Below are 19,824 nucleotides of genomic sequence, written 5' to 3' on the forward strand. Positions count from 1 at the left end.
CAAGGCCTGGACATAAAATGTATATTTACCTTATATTGCGCGGAAAATTGTGCCATGGCTGCCCTTAGCCTTAGCTTAACCCCATTTCGTGCCTGCAAAAAGTGGGCTAAATCATCAATATTTGGTTTCTGAAAAAAAAAATCTTCTGCCGTTGCGTGCAATTTAATCCGAGACTTGTTGAAGGTTTTTAAGCTAAAATACTCTTGGGCATTACTCATACGCCCCATGTGCCAGCAGCTAGCTGGCTTTTCTTGCCACAGACACAGAATTTATTTGTTTGGCCCAATTCCGAATATCAGCCCTGCCCGTCGCAACATAAAGCACTTTGGCCATGTCCAAAACTATTTCACTAGGTCGTCATGGTCCTCCTTGTTGTTGTTGTTGTTTTTTGGCCAATATGTTGCATAGCTACATACATAGTTGCCTCTGGCTGCCTCCTCGCCATGGAGAGCATGTGGATAATGTCTGTTTGATGGCTCCGAGTATCTTTGTGGGCAGAGCAATCAGAAATTTAAGCTTTAATCCCTTGTTCCTTTGGAATTTTATACAAAAGCCTTTTTGTTTGTTTTACAAAATCGAATTTTTATTCATCTCTTTAAGTGTACAAATATCGTAATTACATGTATCAATATCAACATCATTATCATCATCATTTTTGTCGCGGGTAAATCGCCTTCAGCACCCATTTGAACCGATGTCTAGCCAGAATGAGCACTTTCTATTCTTTCTTTAATTTTCTCAGTGTAGAGCAGGCTGTAAAGGAGCCCCAAATAGTCTTGCTTGATTCTTTCAAAACTATGTACACTAAAAAAAAAAACAATTCCTGCTGACTGACTTAATTGAGGTTGCCTTTATAAATTAAAATAATAAAACTTAAATTATATAGAGCTTATGGTTTTTTTTAGGCATTCCAAAATGGGCTTGTGTCGATCGATTTTGTGTGAATGTCTTATAAATTATTATTGCGGAGAAGAAGAAATGATTTAAAATTAAGACTGGGCAGCATCCGCTTTCATTTTCTTATAGAACATATAATATTTTATTCTTTATATGTTATTTAATTATATATGCATTTCATGCGCGAATGGTTCAAAATATATTTTTAATTTAATTTTTAAATTTGTTAAGTTATATTTTTGTGCTGCCGGAAGGGATTCTGAAGAAGAGTGCATACGGAGAACCATTGAACCATTTAGGCATGAAATGTCCTAAACAAATGTTTAATATTAAATAAACAAATTGTTTGCTTTATGCATCATTATTATAAATATCGTTTACACGCGGGTTTCTTTGTTGCATTGACTAATAAACAATTTTTTCTTTCGAAGATAGTAGTTTTTTCAAAATTTCCTTTGTTTAAGTTTGAGTTGCTAAAGTTGGCAACATTTCCCTTTAGGCTTGAATCATTCTGAAGAGTTATTTGTACAGCTTTAATTTCTTTTTTTTTTTTTTTTTTACTTATTGTTGGCTTCTCGAATATATTTCTTTATACATAACATATATATAAATAAATTGATCGAAAAACATTGCATATAAAATTTGTTAAAAATTCTTTAAACATCTCATATATATAGTTATGTATGTACAGCGTAGTTAGCCGTAAATTGTGTTGATTTTTTGTTTGTTTTTCTTTTCTTTTTGATTTGTTTATGCAATTATTTACAGTGTCAACAACAAATGCCTAAAAACTAAATAATAATTCTTTTGTTTACAATTTTACGTTATCCTTGCTAGCTCACTGGCTGACAAAACTTAACCGAAACATCGACTGTGTGGCCTACATAACATTATTATTATTGCATACGATTAATATGATTACGTTAAGTGTTACTTCATGCGATTGATGACTAAATCGGCGACGACCTGCAGTCCCTTCTGATACGGCGACTCCGTCAGCTCCTGGGCCAGCCGTATCGCCTCGTTGCAGTGCTTCTTGGCCAGGAAACGGGTCTGCTCCAGGCCATGTGACTTGTGCACCAGCTCAAAGGCACGCTCCACATCCCCGGGCTCGCTGAAGCGTCGCATCACCATCGGATTCAGCTCGGGGTACTGCAAAAGAGATGAGAAATTTCAGGTATTTCAATTATGCAGCCACTGCAACTCTCAGTCGGGGTGGGTTCGGTGGTTGGATATTGTTTGCCAACGCATTGCACGCGGCACTGGCCAAGATCGCGGACTGCATAGCAAATGGAAATTAGCAGTGCTGGAGGCGTTAATCGCCCCGCTGGCAATTGAGTTGCAAACGCATTCGAGCAGCTGTCAGGCCGGGCTTTCGTCCAACCACCCACCCAACCTATGATATCATCATCTTTGCCGCCACCACCACGAATACATCATCATCACATCATCAACAGTGGCGGTGCAAAGGCACTTTAGATGCAAAGCGTACGGAGATCTGAGCAAATACTCATTACATCCCGACACACCCAGCATTTTTCTCTATGCATTTCCCATAAGGAAATGTCTGAGAACTCACCTTTTCGCATGCAAAGAGCACTGGGGCGGTGGCCAGGCCCAGTTTCAGATCCGCCGCCGTTGGCTTGCCCATCTGCTCGGTGGAGGAGACAAAGTCCAGCATGTCGTCGACCAGCTGAAAGGCCAGGCCAATGTTGCGTCCATATTGGAAGGCCACCTCGGCCACATTGTCATCTGCTTGGGCAATCACGGCGGTCTGCAAGGAGAATAAGAATGATTTAAAATGGGAATTTAAAATCGTTACGACTTAAATTAAACATTAATGACTAATACTTTTATGGAATTTCGAAACACGTTTAATAAATGGTTATATTTCGGTCATCCATAGTTCAAAGTCAATTCAGCAATTGCAACAATGGGCACAATAGCATCGACTTGCATGCAAACTAATTGCAGAATTAAGCTTAAGTCCGATAAATGTGAAATACTAAAGATTCCAGCTGGGAATTGCATGTGGATAACGAGTACTCACCGCCTTCAGTGCGTTGGCAATCAGTGATGCGGTCTTCCTGTATGTCTTGGTCAGGTAATGCGCAAAACGCTCATTCTCCGTTTCCCTTGAGCCGAGCTGCATGAACTCGCCTTGAACCAAATCGGTTAAAATCTGCAACAGACAGAAGATATACGAATATAAGATATAAGAATGGCAATGTCAGACACAATGCGTTATAAATATGTCAGCGATTAGTGATGTTAACGTCAATGGCAATGACTTCCCCTTCAACGATTATTCTGTTGGGGTTTTCCCAACTCCCAGTTGAATGAATTACGTAATTCTTTGTGTCAGTACAAATAAAATATAGGACTTTAGAATATAATTATACTATTCACTAAGCTGTATATGAAACAATATTTGCCTGGTTCATCCTTCTCCAAGATCCGTAACGTCCATCAAAGCGATTTACTACAGCCCAAGGGAGTGTATAACTTCCGCATGGGTGAAGCCTCAAATACAAATGGCAAACACAAAATTGTGCCAAATAAATCTGGCAAACAAGATTTCATTCAGAGCTCAATATGAGGACGGGTGGGTAACCGATGCTACCTGACTATTTTGGCTATTTTGGCCCGTTTGTTTGTCCACAAGACTGTTTGGCACGCCCTTCGCCAACTCGCTTTCGATAGGCATTTTCATTGATTACGGCGGCCAAAGAAACTCACAGATAGTTGTCAAAATCTTTGGCAAATACACACAACCCCTATGTGTGGGAGCCGTTTCGTTCCGTTGATCCGATCCCAAGGAGCTCAAGGTGATTTGGCCAATAGTTTCTGGCCAAAACAGCCCGGCCAAATTCCAGCTTTCAATGTTAATTAACACAACTAGCAAGTGGCAGTAAAAAAAAAATACAACACAGCCAAAGACAAGTGCGTGAGCTTCAAAAACGACCAGCAAGTGCATTTAGAGCCAAACAAATTAACACAGAGCCACCTTTTAAGCAGCGAAATGAAGCCAAAATGATACCAAATGCTGCAGGCCAACATTTTTTTTGTATTTTTTCTCGACCGCAAAATGCAAGTGCACTTTGTGAAATAAAAAAATGGTTAGCCTCGAAGCGAGTTTTGTAAGGCACGTACATGGGGAATTTTCTTTTTCAGCGGCCAACTTCCGACAAGGGGAATTTGGACAGCAAAAATAAAATACACACTTTAGCTTTTATTTTACTGCAGGCTAACTATTACTCTTCTTTCTTTATTACTTTTCTTTCGTGTTTCCTTTGATTACATTTATCTACTACCAATTACCTCATTTCGTCTGGGTCTTAACGGTCTGGTTAAACCCAAAACTCACAGATAGTCATAAATATGCTTGATTGAAAGGCAAGCGGACATTCTACACATTTTATGAATGCCAACCAATGTCTTAGAAGCTGTTGAAATTATTCAGACACGTGTGGGGAATATTTAACACACAAAAAAATCTGATAAATACATATATGCTGAAGCTTGGAGATTGTGTTAGATGAAAAGAAACATGCTAAAAGACTTCTATAAGAAATAACAAAGATCTCACACCATAGATTCTAAGTCGTTATTTAATACTGATTTAGAAAAATTAGTTATTAGGCTTTGCTGATTTTCTAGTTCACTCTTTGTAGTTCCCTAGAAAAGTGATATAAGAAATGATATACAAGATAAATGCCTCTTAATATCATGCTACATTTCTACATGCGCTTTTGAAAAACGAAATCAAAGACAAAGATTATGCAAAACCAATTCTACAAGCCTTTGTTTTGTATACTTCACCGCTTTGGGGAGATTTTGAATAAATATCAGATAGCCAGAACTAGTTTTTTAATAGTTTCTGTATATCTCATGACCTCATGGCCGTAAAGAAAGTTTCATTTTGATGGGGTCAAAATGTCTCGAATGCTAATGAGCCAAATTATGCATTAGATACACGGGTCCCGATAATCATGGCCAAATGAAATGGACAAATAAAAACTAGATAAGTGTCTGGGGGCCGCACCTTTTGGATTTTGGATTTATCTTGAAGCCAATCCTCAGGTGTTACGCATGTTTTGCGAATTGAGAAAACCCATCATCGCATCGAGACGGAGAATGTGTAACCCAAAAACGTAGGCAAGTTTATTGTGTTTGCTTTGGCTATTAACTTTGCCGCGCTCGATTGTGTAAATATGCAGAGAAGATGTTGTGGCTGCTGCTGCGGTCCCAAGAAAGAAAGAGAGATCCCCGAGACACCTTCGTTTCCAAGGCAACTAGCAGATCTAGTTTCACTCTCGTGCCCCACCATCGAAAGTGAAATTGGCAGGTGTGACTAATTTCAAATTTATAGAAACTACGTGATGCATCGCACTAAGCGATGAAATATTTCTGCGGAATTTCAAGGCACAATCACAGTAGTGATGACAATATAAAAGGGGGATATAAAAAGGACATCAAATGATGGTGAACTTCTTTTACTTTTAAAGTCATAAAATATTATGATTTATTCTTAGTTTTACTTTGCTTCTTTTTTATAACTATTTTTTTAAATTTTCTAAATTCTAGACACAAAATTTGAACAAAATTCACTTAAATATAACAATGTTTATGATGCGTTTAAAATTCACCTAGAGAAAAATATTGGGACGCTAAAAAGTATGCAATGTTTTCACACCTTAACCTGTTTGATGCCCTGAATTTAGACAGAACAGTGCAGTCTTTTATCTTTCAGAAAATTAATATAAAACACATCAATTCAATGGTAATTATGTAAGACAGACCTGTTTCCTTGAATTTTCAACGCCTTAACAAGACATATCTGACCGGAAAGAAAACTAATTGGCTGCACTGCCACAGTAACTGCAATTGCAAGGACGCAGATTCAGAAATGCAATAAAAAAACATCGGAACATCGAAACATTAAAAGTGAATGCCGACGTTGTTGCAAAGTTTTACGAACTCTGGCGAAGGGCGAACCTTGGACGATTCCCAGGGACGCAGGAAGTTAAATTACGACTGGTTTTTGGCTTTCTGCAGGTAAGGGGGAGAAGTTTTCAGTTCCCCCAAAAAACCCAAAGTTGGCCACGAAACAGAATGAGCAACTTTCATAATTTCAGGAAAGACAAAGATTCCCTTCTGTTTGCCCAACAATTGTGTGAAATTTGGCACCCGATCTGATTACGTACATTCATAAAAATATATACATTATATATACCTATTTACAGAGACACAGAGATAATTCATCTGAATCCGGGACTTTTTTAAGTGACTGATTCTTGGTGGCAACAGCCTTCCCCTTTTGCTGAATGAGTTTGGCAAACAGTTGTGATATTTGCGTTTACTTTACCAATTAACTGGCAGCATAAAATGTGCGAGAAGGTACTTGGTAACATCGAAATGTTTGGTTTTCTATTTTTATTTAATTTGGTAGCGATTGCAAAAACTATGGGGTTGGGTTTTAAAGTTTAAAATTTAGTTGAGATTAATCATAGATGGACAAAGGTATGTAAAGAATATCATTTTGGGAATCCAAACTAACTTTAAATGCACATTTTTCTGCTTTTCCTTTCAAATATTTGTAATATTATTTACCTCCAGCTTAAGTCAATAAATCTTACACATATCTTGCCAGAATTTAGGCCACTTCTTAGTCATATCCTTTTAAGAGAATGTATAAATGTATGCTTACCTGACTCAGTACAATCGTCACATCATCACTGCGCAGACGTGCAATCATAATCGAGGCAATCGATAAGATGTAATCACCAGCCATTGTGACCTGCAAAGACGATGTTAAGACATGGTCAGAAAATAAAATAGCGGCTACAAAGGAATACAGTTATATGTTGCAACAGTTAACAGCTATTGGCAAAGACAAAACAACCAAAAATTAACTGGCATGACTAAGACCAGCTTCAAGACAATCAAGGAAAAAGACTTTAATATTAACGGTCTTCGCGCTTCGGCCTCTTTTGACGCTTCCTCGACTTGTGAAGCTGATGATATACGAAATCAAAAATTAATTTATGCATTTCAATTTGAAGACATGTCGAAAGGGAAACTGCATTGAGATCGCTATATGTGGGATTTTGCGTCTGGTCTATTATTAAGTTTAATGAAGAGCCATCAGCATCAGCATCGCCATCCGATTTGAGGCCTTTCGAGTGATGCAAGATACCTGTTGACAAAGTCAATAAACACTGTGAATCGAAATACGCAACAAATTGATGTCAAAGTCAGAGGTCTGCTGGGAGTTGGGATTGATGATTGCTGCTGCCAGCTTGATTGCTGCTTTGGTTGCGAAGAGACTCTAACTGGGCGCGTGTTTGGCTTGGTTTGTTTGGCTTCAACAAACATCGATGGCACCGATGCCTAATATCATCACGGATCTCCTTCGGATTCGGATTCGGATTCCGAATGGTACTTACCTTTTTATGATTCCATAGAGCATTAACACTGGGCTTGCCGCGTCGGAAGTCCGACTGATCGATGACATCGTCGTGCACTAAACTGGCCGAGTGAACCATCTCCGAGAAGAGGGCGATCTGTCGTTGTTTGTGTACTAATTGGCTGTCAAGGCGATAGACAAAATATGATTTTAGTGATTTAGTAGTTTTGGTGGGGCAAAACCTACACTGCGACCGTGCATTAATCTAAAATGACTGAAATGCGAACATTTCGCAAAGCCATGCTAATCATTTACACTCGGCAACAGGGCAAACACACAGAATGATCATAGGAAAATATGTTAAGTTATTATTTAAAAATAAGGCATACATTTCAAATAGATAATATGAAAGTCTATACAATGTATTTAAATTAATTTAGAATTCATACTTGGTTGATAATAAAAATCTTTTCAAAGTCTATACATTTGCCGAGTTAAAAAGATGTATTTATTGGTGATTGAGGTAAGTGTTTTTAATGTTTTCTTTTTGCACTAAATCCCTATTTAAAATATAAACAATACTTACTGTGACTCGTTATTCAGATGATAGTTTATCGCCTTGGCCATTAGCATGGTGACCATGGGTCGCAGCGCCTTTCCTTGGCCATCAAAGTAATAACTGGCAATAGTGTCCAACTCCGGTTGCGATGTCCCCGATTTTAGCAGCTACACAATAATAATATGGAATACACAAAAGAGAAATTAGTCACACCTTCTAAATTCTAGACTTTGGCCTAAATTAGCAAATATTTGTGTTCTGGTTGCGAGATAAAAAAATCCCCTCCAGCTGGGTTTGAGGAAAATAACCATATAATCAATGACGTCCCCAACAAGATGTGAATGGAATTTCTCGCAAAACTTTATATGCGTTATTAATCTTTGTGGTTTGAAATAATTTGTTTATGAGCTACTTAGGCCTGTTATTCATTTTTATAGAGTGTAAAATTTTGTTTTATTAAAGATCTGTCAGGGAAACAATTACTGCGCTTTTTACTGCTGTTTTAAAGATATATGAAGGTACATAAAAAGTGAAACAGATACCTGACATTAACTAGTTTCAAAATGTATGGAAGAACTTGCTTTTAAATGAGAGTTTTAGTTCCAGACATTTTAATGAACTTATTGTAATAAATTCTGCCTTACCTCGCGACTTATTTATTTTAATAAATTAGAGAGAATTACTTTGAAAGCATACTCTATTTTTTAATTGAATTTAAAGAAAGAGTATTCATATACAAATGCTTAGCACGTATGTACTTCCATAACCAACGATTTATTGAGATAACCAATACCCTTATTGGTTTCCTTAACATCTTATTTATGATAGACATTTCCCTTCCATTCAATTTTCTCGAGTAAGTGAACCCAAAAGATAATATTTCTCTGCAAAATACCCCCCAATCACCTCCCACTTACATATCTCACGTCATCGTAAAAGTACTTGAGGTCATCATCGAGTATGATATATGGATCGATCTGGAACTCCCGGACAGGACCCGCCGGCTGCTGTGTGTGCACGGAACTGTGCTGGCGGAGATTCGTCTTGGAGCACTGCGAGTACTTGAGGCTGTGGCTGCAGCTGTGCGAACTTTGCTGGAAAATTGGGGAGATATAAAAAAGAGAACAGGTAGAACCACGGTTAGCGATTTCAGGTAAATGCTGCAATTAATAACAAAGTGTGAATAATGGAGGGGCAAACAAGTCACTTAACAACTTTCAATTGCGGGCGCTGCCACGCCTAACGAGTTTCGCCTTGCACGCCGTTGGATTTTCTGCCCGCCAGTTGCCGAAAATTAATAACTGGAAAATTGCAGTGGCCGTGTGGTTGTAACCACAGTAAATGGCCAACTAATTGAAGTCGATTGTCGACGCTCTCGCGCGACTCTTGACCTTGTCGTTGAATTTGAATTGTCGTAGCCGCAAAATCCTTTTATGTCCACAAAACAAAGCGACACAAAAGAGAGCAACACGCGCGGCTAAATTGCCGGGCAACATGTTGCGGCACTCGCCAAAAAAATATGCTCCTGATTGAGTTTTAATTTGGCAATGAATAAAAAACCAGGGTTTTTTAATAAATTAAATATAACAAGAAAGGAAGGAAACTTCGAAAACCATCATAACTCAGTCAAAAATTCCCTAATTTGCCTATCTGAAATCTTTTCTGTGCTAGTTATTTAAAACTTATTATCCCCTCGATGTACAATTCAATTGCTGTTCAAATAATTATAAAATAAATTTGGAAATAATTTTCCAACATTTTCTTTCACTGCAGGAAATGTGCCTCGCCTTTCCGTTCAAATCCGGACTTGTATGTATTTGCTTTTATTTTTCTGAGGCACTTTTATGTGCAATTATGCAATCGCATTTGTTTGCTTCTTGTGCAGCCTGTCAGCCAGTCAAGCCGTCAGCTAGTCAACCAGCCAACCACTCAGACTGTCAATAAAAGCCGCACACGATACGATAACATGTAAATTCGATGTTGCCAGTTGTCAGCAGTGGCTGCGATTTCAAATATTTAGCTATGATTACACATTGGGAGTGGATTGTGGATATTGACCCACTTGCTTTCGAGATCCTGGAAGAGTCTCAAACAGTCAATGGCCGTAACAACGCCCTTGGTAACTGAGCTTCTGCAGCGAACACCATCATCATTGAAGATCGTCAATATCATCGTCTTTAATTTGACCCACACGTGTGGGGCCTTTTGATTGTCCAAACTGGTTAAGCATCGTAAAATAACCAAACAAATTGTTGGTCAGAGAGCCAGAGTTCCCATTGAAAAGAGCTTGTAATGACCCAGTTTCATATTTAATATGTGTCATAAACATCGGCAAGGTAAGGCATAGGGGGGGCCTTTGGCTTTTGGCGAGTAGAAAGCGAGCCATGGCTTATTACAAAATCCGAGGCATCACAATTACAACAGCAAAATGCCAGCAGCAGCAGCAGCAGCAGCCGGAAGAAATCCAATTAAATTCGAGTCGTGGAAACTTTCATTTTCAATATGTGCGCCAAATTAAAATTAGTGCCATCAGCTGGCCACCGTCACCGTTGATATGATAATATTTGCAAAAGCCAAAAAATAAAGAAAAAAAAAAGTGAATGAAAGAAACAGAAATTTGTGGAACGTGCAGAAATGCATTTAATTGTGGCTATTTCGAGTTGGCCACATACGCCGTCAGACTCTTAAGCACTGTTAAATGGTTTTTACGGCAAGCCAAGTTAAGACAATCTAACGTCAGCAGGTGCCCACGAAAGCCGAACGGATTTTAAGTGTCTCTAAACCTCATGAACCTGCTAATGTGCTCTCTTTAAAGCCAGGTCAATGCTCTGGCCTGCATTCTGGCCAAGCATCGCATCTTGACTGAAAATATTTTTTGCAAATTAAAGTTGAGGATTATGGGCTTGTTGCGTGCACAAAGCCAAAAAACAGAGGCATTAAAAAGTAAGTAAAATACATAGGAAGTACACTCTTAGCCGTTGCACTTGGCTGCCGAAGATGAACCGAGGACTTTCAATCACTCTTTTTATTTTGTTTACAATGCGGCTGCTTTTATAACCGAGCAAAGAAATAAGGAAAAAATCTAGAAAGTCGAGGGTGTATATAGGGGAAAAATATGCAAATACAATGGAGGAGTACTCCTAATTAATGGCTCATTAAATATATGGATTAAATTAAGGCAGGAAATAATATTGTATTATAATTTTCATATCAACTGAATTAAGCTTAAAGAGTTTCAGTTTCATTTTCTGCTATGTTTTGAATCAAGATTTGCATTTCTTTTCCCCAACACGCCTCTTAAGATTGCCTCCAATCAGTTGATAAGTTTAAATCGCACTTAACCTGACTCAAAAGCCAACCAAAGATATCCAGTTAAACCTCCTTTGGCAACCTCCACACACTCCACAAAAGAGGAGCCGCAACAATTGGCAAGCCAACTTTCACATCGATTCAAAAAGAAGAAATAATAATAATAATAATAATGATCTTTTGCCGCGGCGAAGCAACAATGCCCCCGAAATAATTATCTTTTATTTGTTTAGCGGCACCTCTGCCAATTTTCATTTAAATACTCGCATTTCTTGCACTCATTAATTTAATTTGTGAACAAAATTGCACAAAATAGGCGGTGCTCGCAGTGATCAAAGCAATTGCAGCATTATCAGCGTTTTTATGTTTGCAAATTGAGGAGACAAGTGCAAAGTAAAAAAACAAAACGAAAAGTAACGAATATCAAATCAAATAGAGGTGGCATTTTGTTCGCCACAGGGCGCTCCCACGACATAATCCTCTTCAGCCGCAAAAACCCATCCCATTCCATCCCACTCTGGTGTCCATTGATGGCGCGGCCTCAGTTCAAGATGAAGACATGAAACGATGAAAGTATTTAGCCAGCATTTCGAGTGCCTCGCACTGATTGATGTCAGCTTTGATTGAAGGCTTTAACAATCAGCGAATTGCAACATTTTTTTTAGCATTTGTGTGTTATTGATTGCCTTACGACTCAGTTACTATAGTATATTGTGTCGATCCGCAGCCGCATTGTTATGATTTCTGCTCTTGTTTCGCTCGCCTTTTTTAAGGCAATTTGTATGCGGCGTATGGTGCGGTATATCATAAGCGATATGTGAACAACAGACAATTGCCTTTGCATGTTGCTATTTTGCTATGGAGGTCGGGCATAAGTACGAAAACTGTTAACACCTGCGATTTAAAAGCTAAACATGCTAAAAATTATTCAATTATAGCAATCAAGTTAACAAATTAATGCTTAGGCTGCATGGAGAAACAGAACTTTTGAGTCGTTTATTAAGTGCTATGCGGAAGGCTGAACTCATAAATTGTTTATAGTAATTATATTCAGATTACTGTACGAAAAGGATAAAATACATGGTATGTGAACTCCCAGCTGAATCATCGCTTTAAAATACCTTTAACCAACAACAAATTTTAATTGCTTCTTTGCTGGCCAAAAAAGAAATGCCTCTCTTGCTGCCTTTTGATCGAAAATGACGGGCCTTGGTAGCGGAAGCGACGGCTCGAACACATAGCAGCAAGGTAGTATTGGCCAAAACCGGAGACAGTGAAACATTCAAGAAAGTAGCAACAACCGCCTCTCTTTGGCTCTTTGAGGGCCACAAAACGTATCGGAGTCCGAAGACGAGGCTTTGGACTTATACTTTCCCTTTTTGTCATCGCTGCGGTTGTTTTGGCCATTGCCAGCTTTGTTGGCTGACATAACCAAAGTAACCGAACGTAACCCCTTCCCCCCTCTATTGGCTGCATATTTTATATATACATACATACATATATATTTAAGCATGCTTTTGCCGTTCGATTTTCGTAGCTTCTTCATTAGCCGCAATGCCTGCTGGCAGCAAGTGGTTTACATGCGTGTTAACATCTCAGCGGTTTGAAGTGAGTGTGAATGCCAAGTGCCAAGTGTGTGTGTGGTGTGTGTTTGCCTGAAAACTGGGCAATTTGTATTTGACAAAGCATTGCTGTGCCTTGTGCCACTGAGAACGCTTCTGGGGGGGCAACACAGTACACACAGCACACATAAATTAGCTGGAAAAGCCAAACATAATGTATCCACTTTATTTGCTAATGTCTCCATTGCGAATGCTCAATGCGTCACGGTTTCATTGCGTCGAAATTAAGCCCCCATCCGAGACTATGACAACTGCAATCGATTGACCAATTGAGGTTCGCAAATCACTGGAAGATTAGTTAGCCACATACCAATGCAGTTCCGGAAATGGGTTCTTAAAGTTTCAGGAATTTCAGTGGAGTTTAAACTAATAAAATGGGTAACGTATAGTTTGGGGTTTCAGTTAGAGTTCATTTGCCTTATAAAAACGTATATATAAATCTCTTAACAACCTCTCTGGGGGATTTCCCCAAACAAAAACTAATGAGCTGACATCCCCAAAAATGGATTCAATGTGATTTTTCATTTATTAATTGCTATAAACTTGATTTCCGATCCAGTTTCACCAACTACTTTCCGCAATCATATATCTGCAATTGAATCACATGGCATTCCACCGTCACTTTGGATATTACGCAACCCAAAAGCGATTTACAATTGAAATTAGTGCGTGCTTGACCAACGCGGCGGCTGCGTGATATTAGTCTATGTAGGCGACTTAAAACGCAGACGCGTTTCTAAACGCTAGCAAAACGTACGAAAGCGAATGCGTTTTTAAACGCTTCAACTTGCAAGAAGCCGCAAAAAAAAAAAACTATGAAAATAATTTTTATTAAGCAAAATATTGGGTGGTTTACACTATTTGGTAATTATAACAATTTGTCTAAAGGCTAGACAAAGTAAAATGTTACCAAAATATTAAGGTAGAAAAAGGAAAACTAAAACTGTGAAATATTTTTGCAGACAAATTGGAAACCAGTTATTAGTGGAAAACCTGAAAATTCAAGTTTATCCTGCATTGACTGGCTTTCGGGAAGGGGGGGACATTGGCTGTAAATCAACCAAGTCGCCAATAGTCAAAAAAATTACATAAAACGGGTGCGCGCGCAGACAGGAAAAAAAATAAAACACAAAATTTGGAATTCGTAAAATGCAAAGTGCAAGGCGTGCTGCCAAATTTAAGGCTCACACCGTCTAATTTGTTGTTATTGATATTTAGGCCCTGAATTTCGAAACATTAAGACTATTAAAAAGCAAATTTCCATGTTAATTTGGTGGAAACCCTTGGACAAACTAACGATGATAATGGAAACTCTCAGAATGCAAGTTCAAAAAATAACAAGCGGTCCAATCAGTGTGAGAAATGAATTCCCTTTGCATCGCAGATAGTCAAATTTATGATAATCACTGATAAAACATTGAAAATGTAAAACGCCCAAAGGGCAGGCAAGTGGACCAATGGACCAATGGACCAACATGAGCGACATTGATGAAATGTGGGCTTGACAGCCCATATATGGCTTTGGGAATTTTGGGCCGGCCATTGGGTTGCGCAACTTGGTCAAAACTAAACTCGTACCAACAACGCTCGATGGCGGCGCTTCTTTTGGGGGCTTTCAAATCGAAATCCGAAAATTTGTTGTTAAGGAAAACAACGCTGAAATCATTAACAGTTAACAGTCTTGGCGCGGCGGCAGCAGAAACCACCGAAACCGAAAACCGAACCCGAAAACCAGTTTAGGACAACACCAAAACGCATGCGTCTTTCTGGAATTGGGTCAGCAAGTACGGGCCGAAAAATACCAAAGCCAAAGGTAAAGGCACCAGCAGCAAGCGATCAAAGAGACCATTGCAGGTGTAAGACAGGTTGAATGAAAGTCAACCCAATCCGCTTAGGCATGCCCACAACCAATTTCGGTTTCGTTGCCATAGCCAAAGCTCCGTCCTCTTCCCCCGCTCTTAACCAATTAAACCATAAGCGATTGCATATTAAAAATAAATTATAATAATATCCAACCTTCGGAGAATTACACGTTCTGGAGGGGGTCGGTTTGCTGGTCAATCTGTGGGTCAGTTACGAGTGAAAGTGTTTTGCAGAAATAAAGATACAGTCACAAAGACAACGATTTACGATATGAGCATCTTGTGCATATGTAAGATGTATCTTTTAGCATATCTGTCACTTTTTTCGTGTCTCTTATGTTTTTTTCACATATTTATGCCTAACCTGATGGCTTTCTCACAAAGAGGTTGAGGGAAAAAGATGTGAGGATGTGATTGTTAAACACAATTTTAAGACAACCGGAACGAGGGATTTTAATCATTATAATGATTATTTTTTATATTTTAAGTTACTTTCAGTAAAAGAACTTAAAGTTTGCTTAAGTTTGAAGCAAAACTATTATCTTTACAGGGTCTTATACTTTTTCTGAAGCTGATTACGGTGTGAAGAAGTCATTTCCGACCCTATAAACCATACATATATACTCTTGATCAGCATCAAAAGCCAAATCGATCTAGCTATGTCCGGCAAAAATTTAATTTTTTTTAATTTAAAAAATTTTATAAGGGGTTACATCGTTAAAATTTTTTTTTTTAATTTTAAATTGAGTACGCAGATTTATTAACATAATAAAAACTAACATAGGAATGCTTTCCGATTTAAAATATATGATTTTTTGGCTTAGTTTAGTTAAAGTTTGAAAGTGCAAAATGCAATTAAATTATACATTTAAGCTTCCCAAAGATAGTTTCCTTTCTTGTTTAGAAAAGTTATTGTTATCAATTTGTTTTTAAAACCATTTATTCTAACTTTAAAATATTATATTATAATTATTGGGACCTTTTCTTAAAAAAAAAGTAATTGGAAAAGTACTTATTTTTTATATATGTATTATAATATATATGAAAAAAAAATATTTGAAGCTCCCTTTTTATACATATAAATGTATAAGATAATCTTTTTAGTTGAGGATTTATTGCAGGCATTTCTTACACATTTAATTTTTTCGGACAATCACCTATAATTTTTGTATTAAGAGTTTTTTAATATTAAAAGAATTTAAAAATATTTAAAATAATCTCTCAGATTTAAACTCAAGCGTGCTCAAAAAATTTCTAAAATAAAATTTCAATGAAAACAGGTCAAGATTTGGTTTCACTTTCACGCGACCAAACCCTCGCATTTAAATTAATCACACACACACATAAAAATATATATAAAATAACAGCCAGAGAATCGACGGAAATCAATCAAGTTTAGCTCAGAGAAACATCTAACTGTACTTCAATCTCTCTACTCTCTAATCTTTAATCTAATTAAAAAAAAATCGCCACCTTGGGACTATGAACCCATCAAATTCACACGCTGGCGTTAAAACTCTTGGGCCGGCTAAAGCTTAACCAAACTCGGTTTTATTTCACGCATTTACAATGAAAGTGAAAAGTTTATAAACACAACCAGAGGAGGGGCAAATGCGGAAGAGATTTGTAGACGAAAATGATTTGGAAACTAATTCGAGTCAAAGATGTACTGACCGGCGATAAGGAGTACTAAAATACGCAAAGCTGGCCAATCAGTTTGTTGCCAAATTCGTGTGGCGCATAGATAAAGACTTTAAACTTTTATTTTTCTTTACTTGTTTTGTAGTTTTTGTATTTTTTGGCTGGTTTCTTTTGGCCAAAACAATGGTTGGTCGAGGGGCGGGGGAGCTTGGCAAATGAAATGAAGAAGAAAGTCAAAGAAACCGTTAAAAGTGAATTTCTTCTATGGCTGCGGTTGGCTCACCGCTTGATTTTGTTGTTGCTTCTGCTATTGCCGACTATTATTAGTTGGCGTTTTTTTTTCTTTAGTTTTTTATTTATTTTATTTTTTTTGTATATTTTCTTCTTTTTTTGGACAGCAGCAGCAAGCGCTGCCAGCTGCTCTGCCGCTGCGACGTGCGCTTTCTATTTGCGTTTTGTTTATTGTTTACCTATGATAGATGAACGTATCAGTTTCCAGGTGCTTGCTTTTGTCCCGTTTTGAGCGGTGTGTGGATGTGAGTTGGGCATAAAACCAATTTGGCGTCGAATGAATTTTTATTCGGCTTCGAAAATGAAACAGACAGAGTCTTAAACAGCCGAAATGCATAAATAACTTGATAACAACAGCTGCATACAAAATATTTCACTTTTTCCAAGCTTTTGTAGGAGCCGAGAAATGCATTTATTTTAATTTGAATGAGTGTTACGTTATGGGATTATTTAACAACATAACCTGTAACTATTTTTATATATTTTTAAAAAGGATTTATATATGATAATGAAAAGGAAAATTTATGTAAAATAAAATCTATATAATATTCGAAAGGATTTATAGATGTTTAGAGAAAAATATGGAGTCACAAGAAGAATTTATGGTAAAAACATCCTATTATTTACAATGAAGTAATTTAATTATTTGTAGACTAAAATGTACATCTTTCCAGTGAAAAAAAGGTGTGTAGTAACTTTTCGGATCAAGGCCGCCTGTGGTGAGTGTCAAAGGTGTGCATTAAATGTAAATTATTAAGCTTTTAACCTTTTTTTTCAGACACATATGTTTATCAGAAAAAAACGGCACAACTATATGTCAAGGTTTGGGGGGTTATGTACGTTTACCATCGAAGCCATTGAATAATGGCCAGCAAACTGCATTCAATTTATTGCACTTGCAATGCTAAATCCATTAAATCAAAGCCACTAAATAGGCTGGCTGACTTAAGTGGCGTGCTATAAAACAATTAACTAAAAACAAATGTGAGAGAAGCCTATGCATTAATGGTGGCCTACACACACTCAAGGCGGTAAGTAAGCTATTAAATTGAAGGCAAGTGGTTGAATGGTTTCGATTTGGCCAATTGCATTTAAAGACAATAGCCGGGATTGCCTTTTGATTTTAGCAATAGAACAATTAAGGCTCCCAGAACATAACCTCCACATATTTTACCCAAGAAATATATAGCTTAGCTTTTGAGTAATAGTTTTGTGAATAATATAGGTTTCCGAGTTATTTACGACCCTTTCGGTACGATTCATTGCTCTAGGCGCGTCATTCATAGACTTAAATACCAGATGGCTGAGAGATTACAATTGTTATGATGTTATAGAAAACAAAATCACGAAATTACTGATAGCATTTTGCTGTCTGATAACAAAACACAAATTGCTATGTTTGAATAGAACCCCGCGAAAAAGCCACTTGAAATCAAAGAGCCGGATATTGCGTATACGGCGCAGGTCACAGTTTTACAGGCACTGCTCGAAATCAGCTGTGCGCTTTGCAGGCTATAAATATTGATAAATACAGGCAATAAATCATCGAGAAAATAACTATGCGAAATTGCATAACAAAAGAAAGAAGTGAAAAAAGTCAGAGGAAGAAAATCATTCACAGACTTGTCAACAATGTAAAAACTAATGACAAACTGCAAGCGGACAGACCAGAAAGAGAGTCACCGATAAAAAACTTCACCTTGCAAATATGCGAGGAAAAACATAAAAGTTCGGGAAAATAACAACAAAAAATAAAGACCGAAGCACAATAATAAATACTATAAACGCGGCGGCAGCTTCCGCCAACAACATACTATCGCGATTTTTGCGCGAATTTTGCTATCTGCGACTGTGGGCGCAACAAGTTGTGTTTTCTTCGGTTTTGGCTTCGGCCTTTGGTTTGTTTTTCTCTTTTCCACTCTTCGGTTTCACGCTACTTGCACAAAAAGCCAGCGACCAATTTCACTTTCATTTTCTTTTTGGCTTTGCAGCAAAGAAAATGCAAGAAAACGAATGAAAAGCGAGACTGGCAAAAGCCAAAGTCACGCAGACGCATTAGCGGCAAACACTTGGCGCATGCGCAGCAGCAGCAGCAGCAACAGCAGCCAATGCACTCTTGGCCAGGTTCGGGTTCGAGCTGGCAATGAACTTACCAGCAGATCGGGGTAATCCTTGCCGATGTTAAAGCTTAATCCGTGAAATAATCGCTGGGCCTGCAGCTGTGTCTTGGGCTGGGTCAAGCCGGAATGGGGATTCCCCGCATATCCTGGACGCGAACCGACACCGGAACCGGAAACGGAGCTCGAACTGGTGCCAAAGAGCTGATACAGCAGCTTGTGCGTCTGCTGGCGACGCGAACCGCACACAACGCGACCGGAAGTGCTCAAGCAGGCCATTTTTGATTTATTTTAATATTTTGTTAGGTTTGTTACTATTTTTCAATAATTTTCGTAGGTTTTCGGGCAGAGTAGGCCAGTGCTTTTTTACACAGAATTCAGGACGAGTCACTCATTGAATAGTAACCGGCATTATTCCTTGATATTTATTGGTTTCCTTAATATTTTTGCTTTTTTTTATGAGTCGCAGGATCTGCGATTTTGAAAAGCGCGGCGATTTCGGTCTGACTTTGGGGTTGTTTTCCACAGGCGGTTTCGAGGCGAAGCGCGGTTTGCTTGCGTCTGGCTCCAACAGCTCCAACGAAGTGTTTTTGCCAGCCAACTTTTTTTTTAAACGATGCGCGCGTGCGCGCCGCCAGGTGTGGTAGGTATTCCCAGCCCAGGTAAGCTGTGGTGGATATGGAAAGCCGAAGATGCAGGCCGATTCCCCACTTCGAAATCCGAGCCGAACGCCGCTTGAACTTGACGTTGAGTGGAGGCGGGGGCAATGTGTGACCCCGCGGACCTGTGGCCAACGCACACTATCCGCTCTTTTCGCTTTGCCCTTGCTCCACTCTGCTGATAAGGACAGCTCCACTCTGCCTGACAGCCACTACGTCTCGGCCGCCGTCAGTGTCCTCATGTTCCACATACACTTGGCCACTCGAAGATGCCACTTGCAACGCGTTTTCCGGACTCGGAAATAGTTTTTATTTAACTCGTTGGGAATTTGCACCTTTTCACTACTTTATTTTGACGTAACAGTGCGGAACAGCTGATGAACCAGCTGTTGACCGCTCTCACGAATAATATCGCTTGCAACGTGCGTGGTGACGTAAGGCGACTGGTACGCAACGTA

General features: G+C 38.5%; 1 protein-coding gene across 1 annotated transcript; it reads right to left on the bottom strand.

Annotated features, from left to right (window-relative positions):
* Window positions 1-555: 555 nt before the first annotated feature.
* Window positions 556-19,814, bottom strand: qless (decaprenyl diphosphate synthase subunit 1 qless). Its single transcript, XM_020961788.2, has 8 exons — window positions 18,744-19,814; window positions 8,783-8,959; window positions 7,893-8,032; window positions 7,347-7,488; window positions 6,608-6,697; window positions 2,948-3,079; window positions 2,477-2,671; window positions 556-2,049 (listed from the first exon to the last, which is right to left on the bottom strand). The coding sequence occupies exons 1-8, from the start codon at window positions 18,984-18,986 to the stop codon at window positions 1,828-1,830; spliced, it is 1,341 nt and encodes a 446-aa protein (XP_020817447.1). The 5' UTR covers window positions 18,987-19,814; the 3' UTR covers window positions 556-1,827.
* Window positions 19,815-19,824: the final 10 nt, after the last annotated feature.

Source organism: Drosophila serrata, unplaced genomic scaffold (assembly GCF_035046125.1).
Source record: "Drosophila serrata isolate PLE 108 unplaced genomic scaffold, ASM3504612v1 contig_376, whole genome shotgun sequence".
NCBI lineage: Eukaryota > Metazoa > Arthropoda > Insecta > Diptera > Drosophilidae > Drosophila > Drosophila serrata.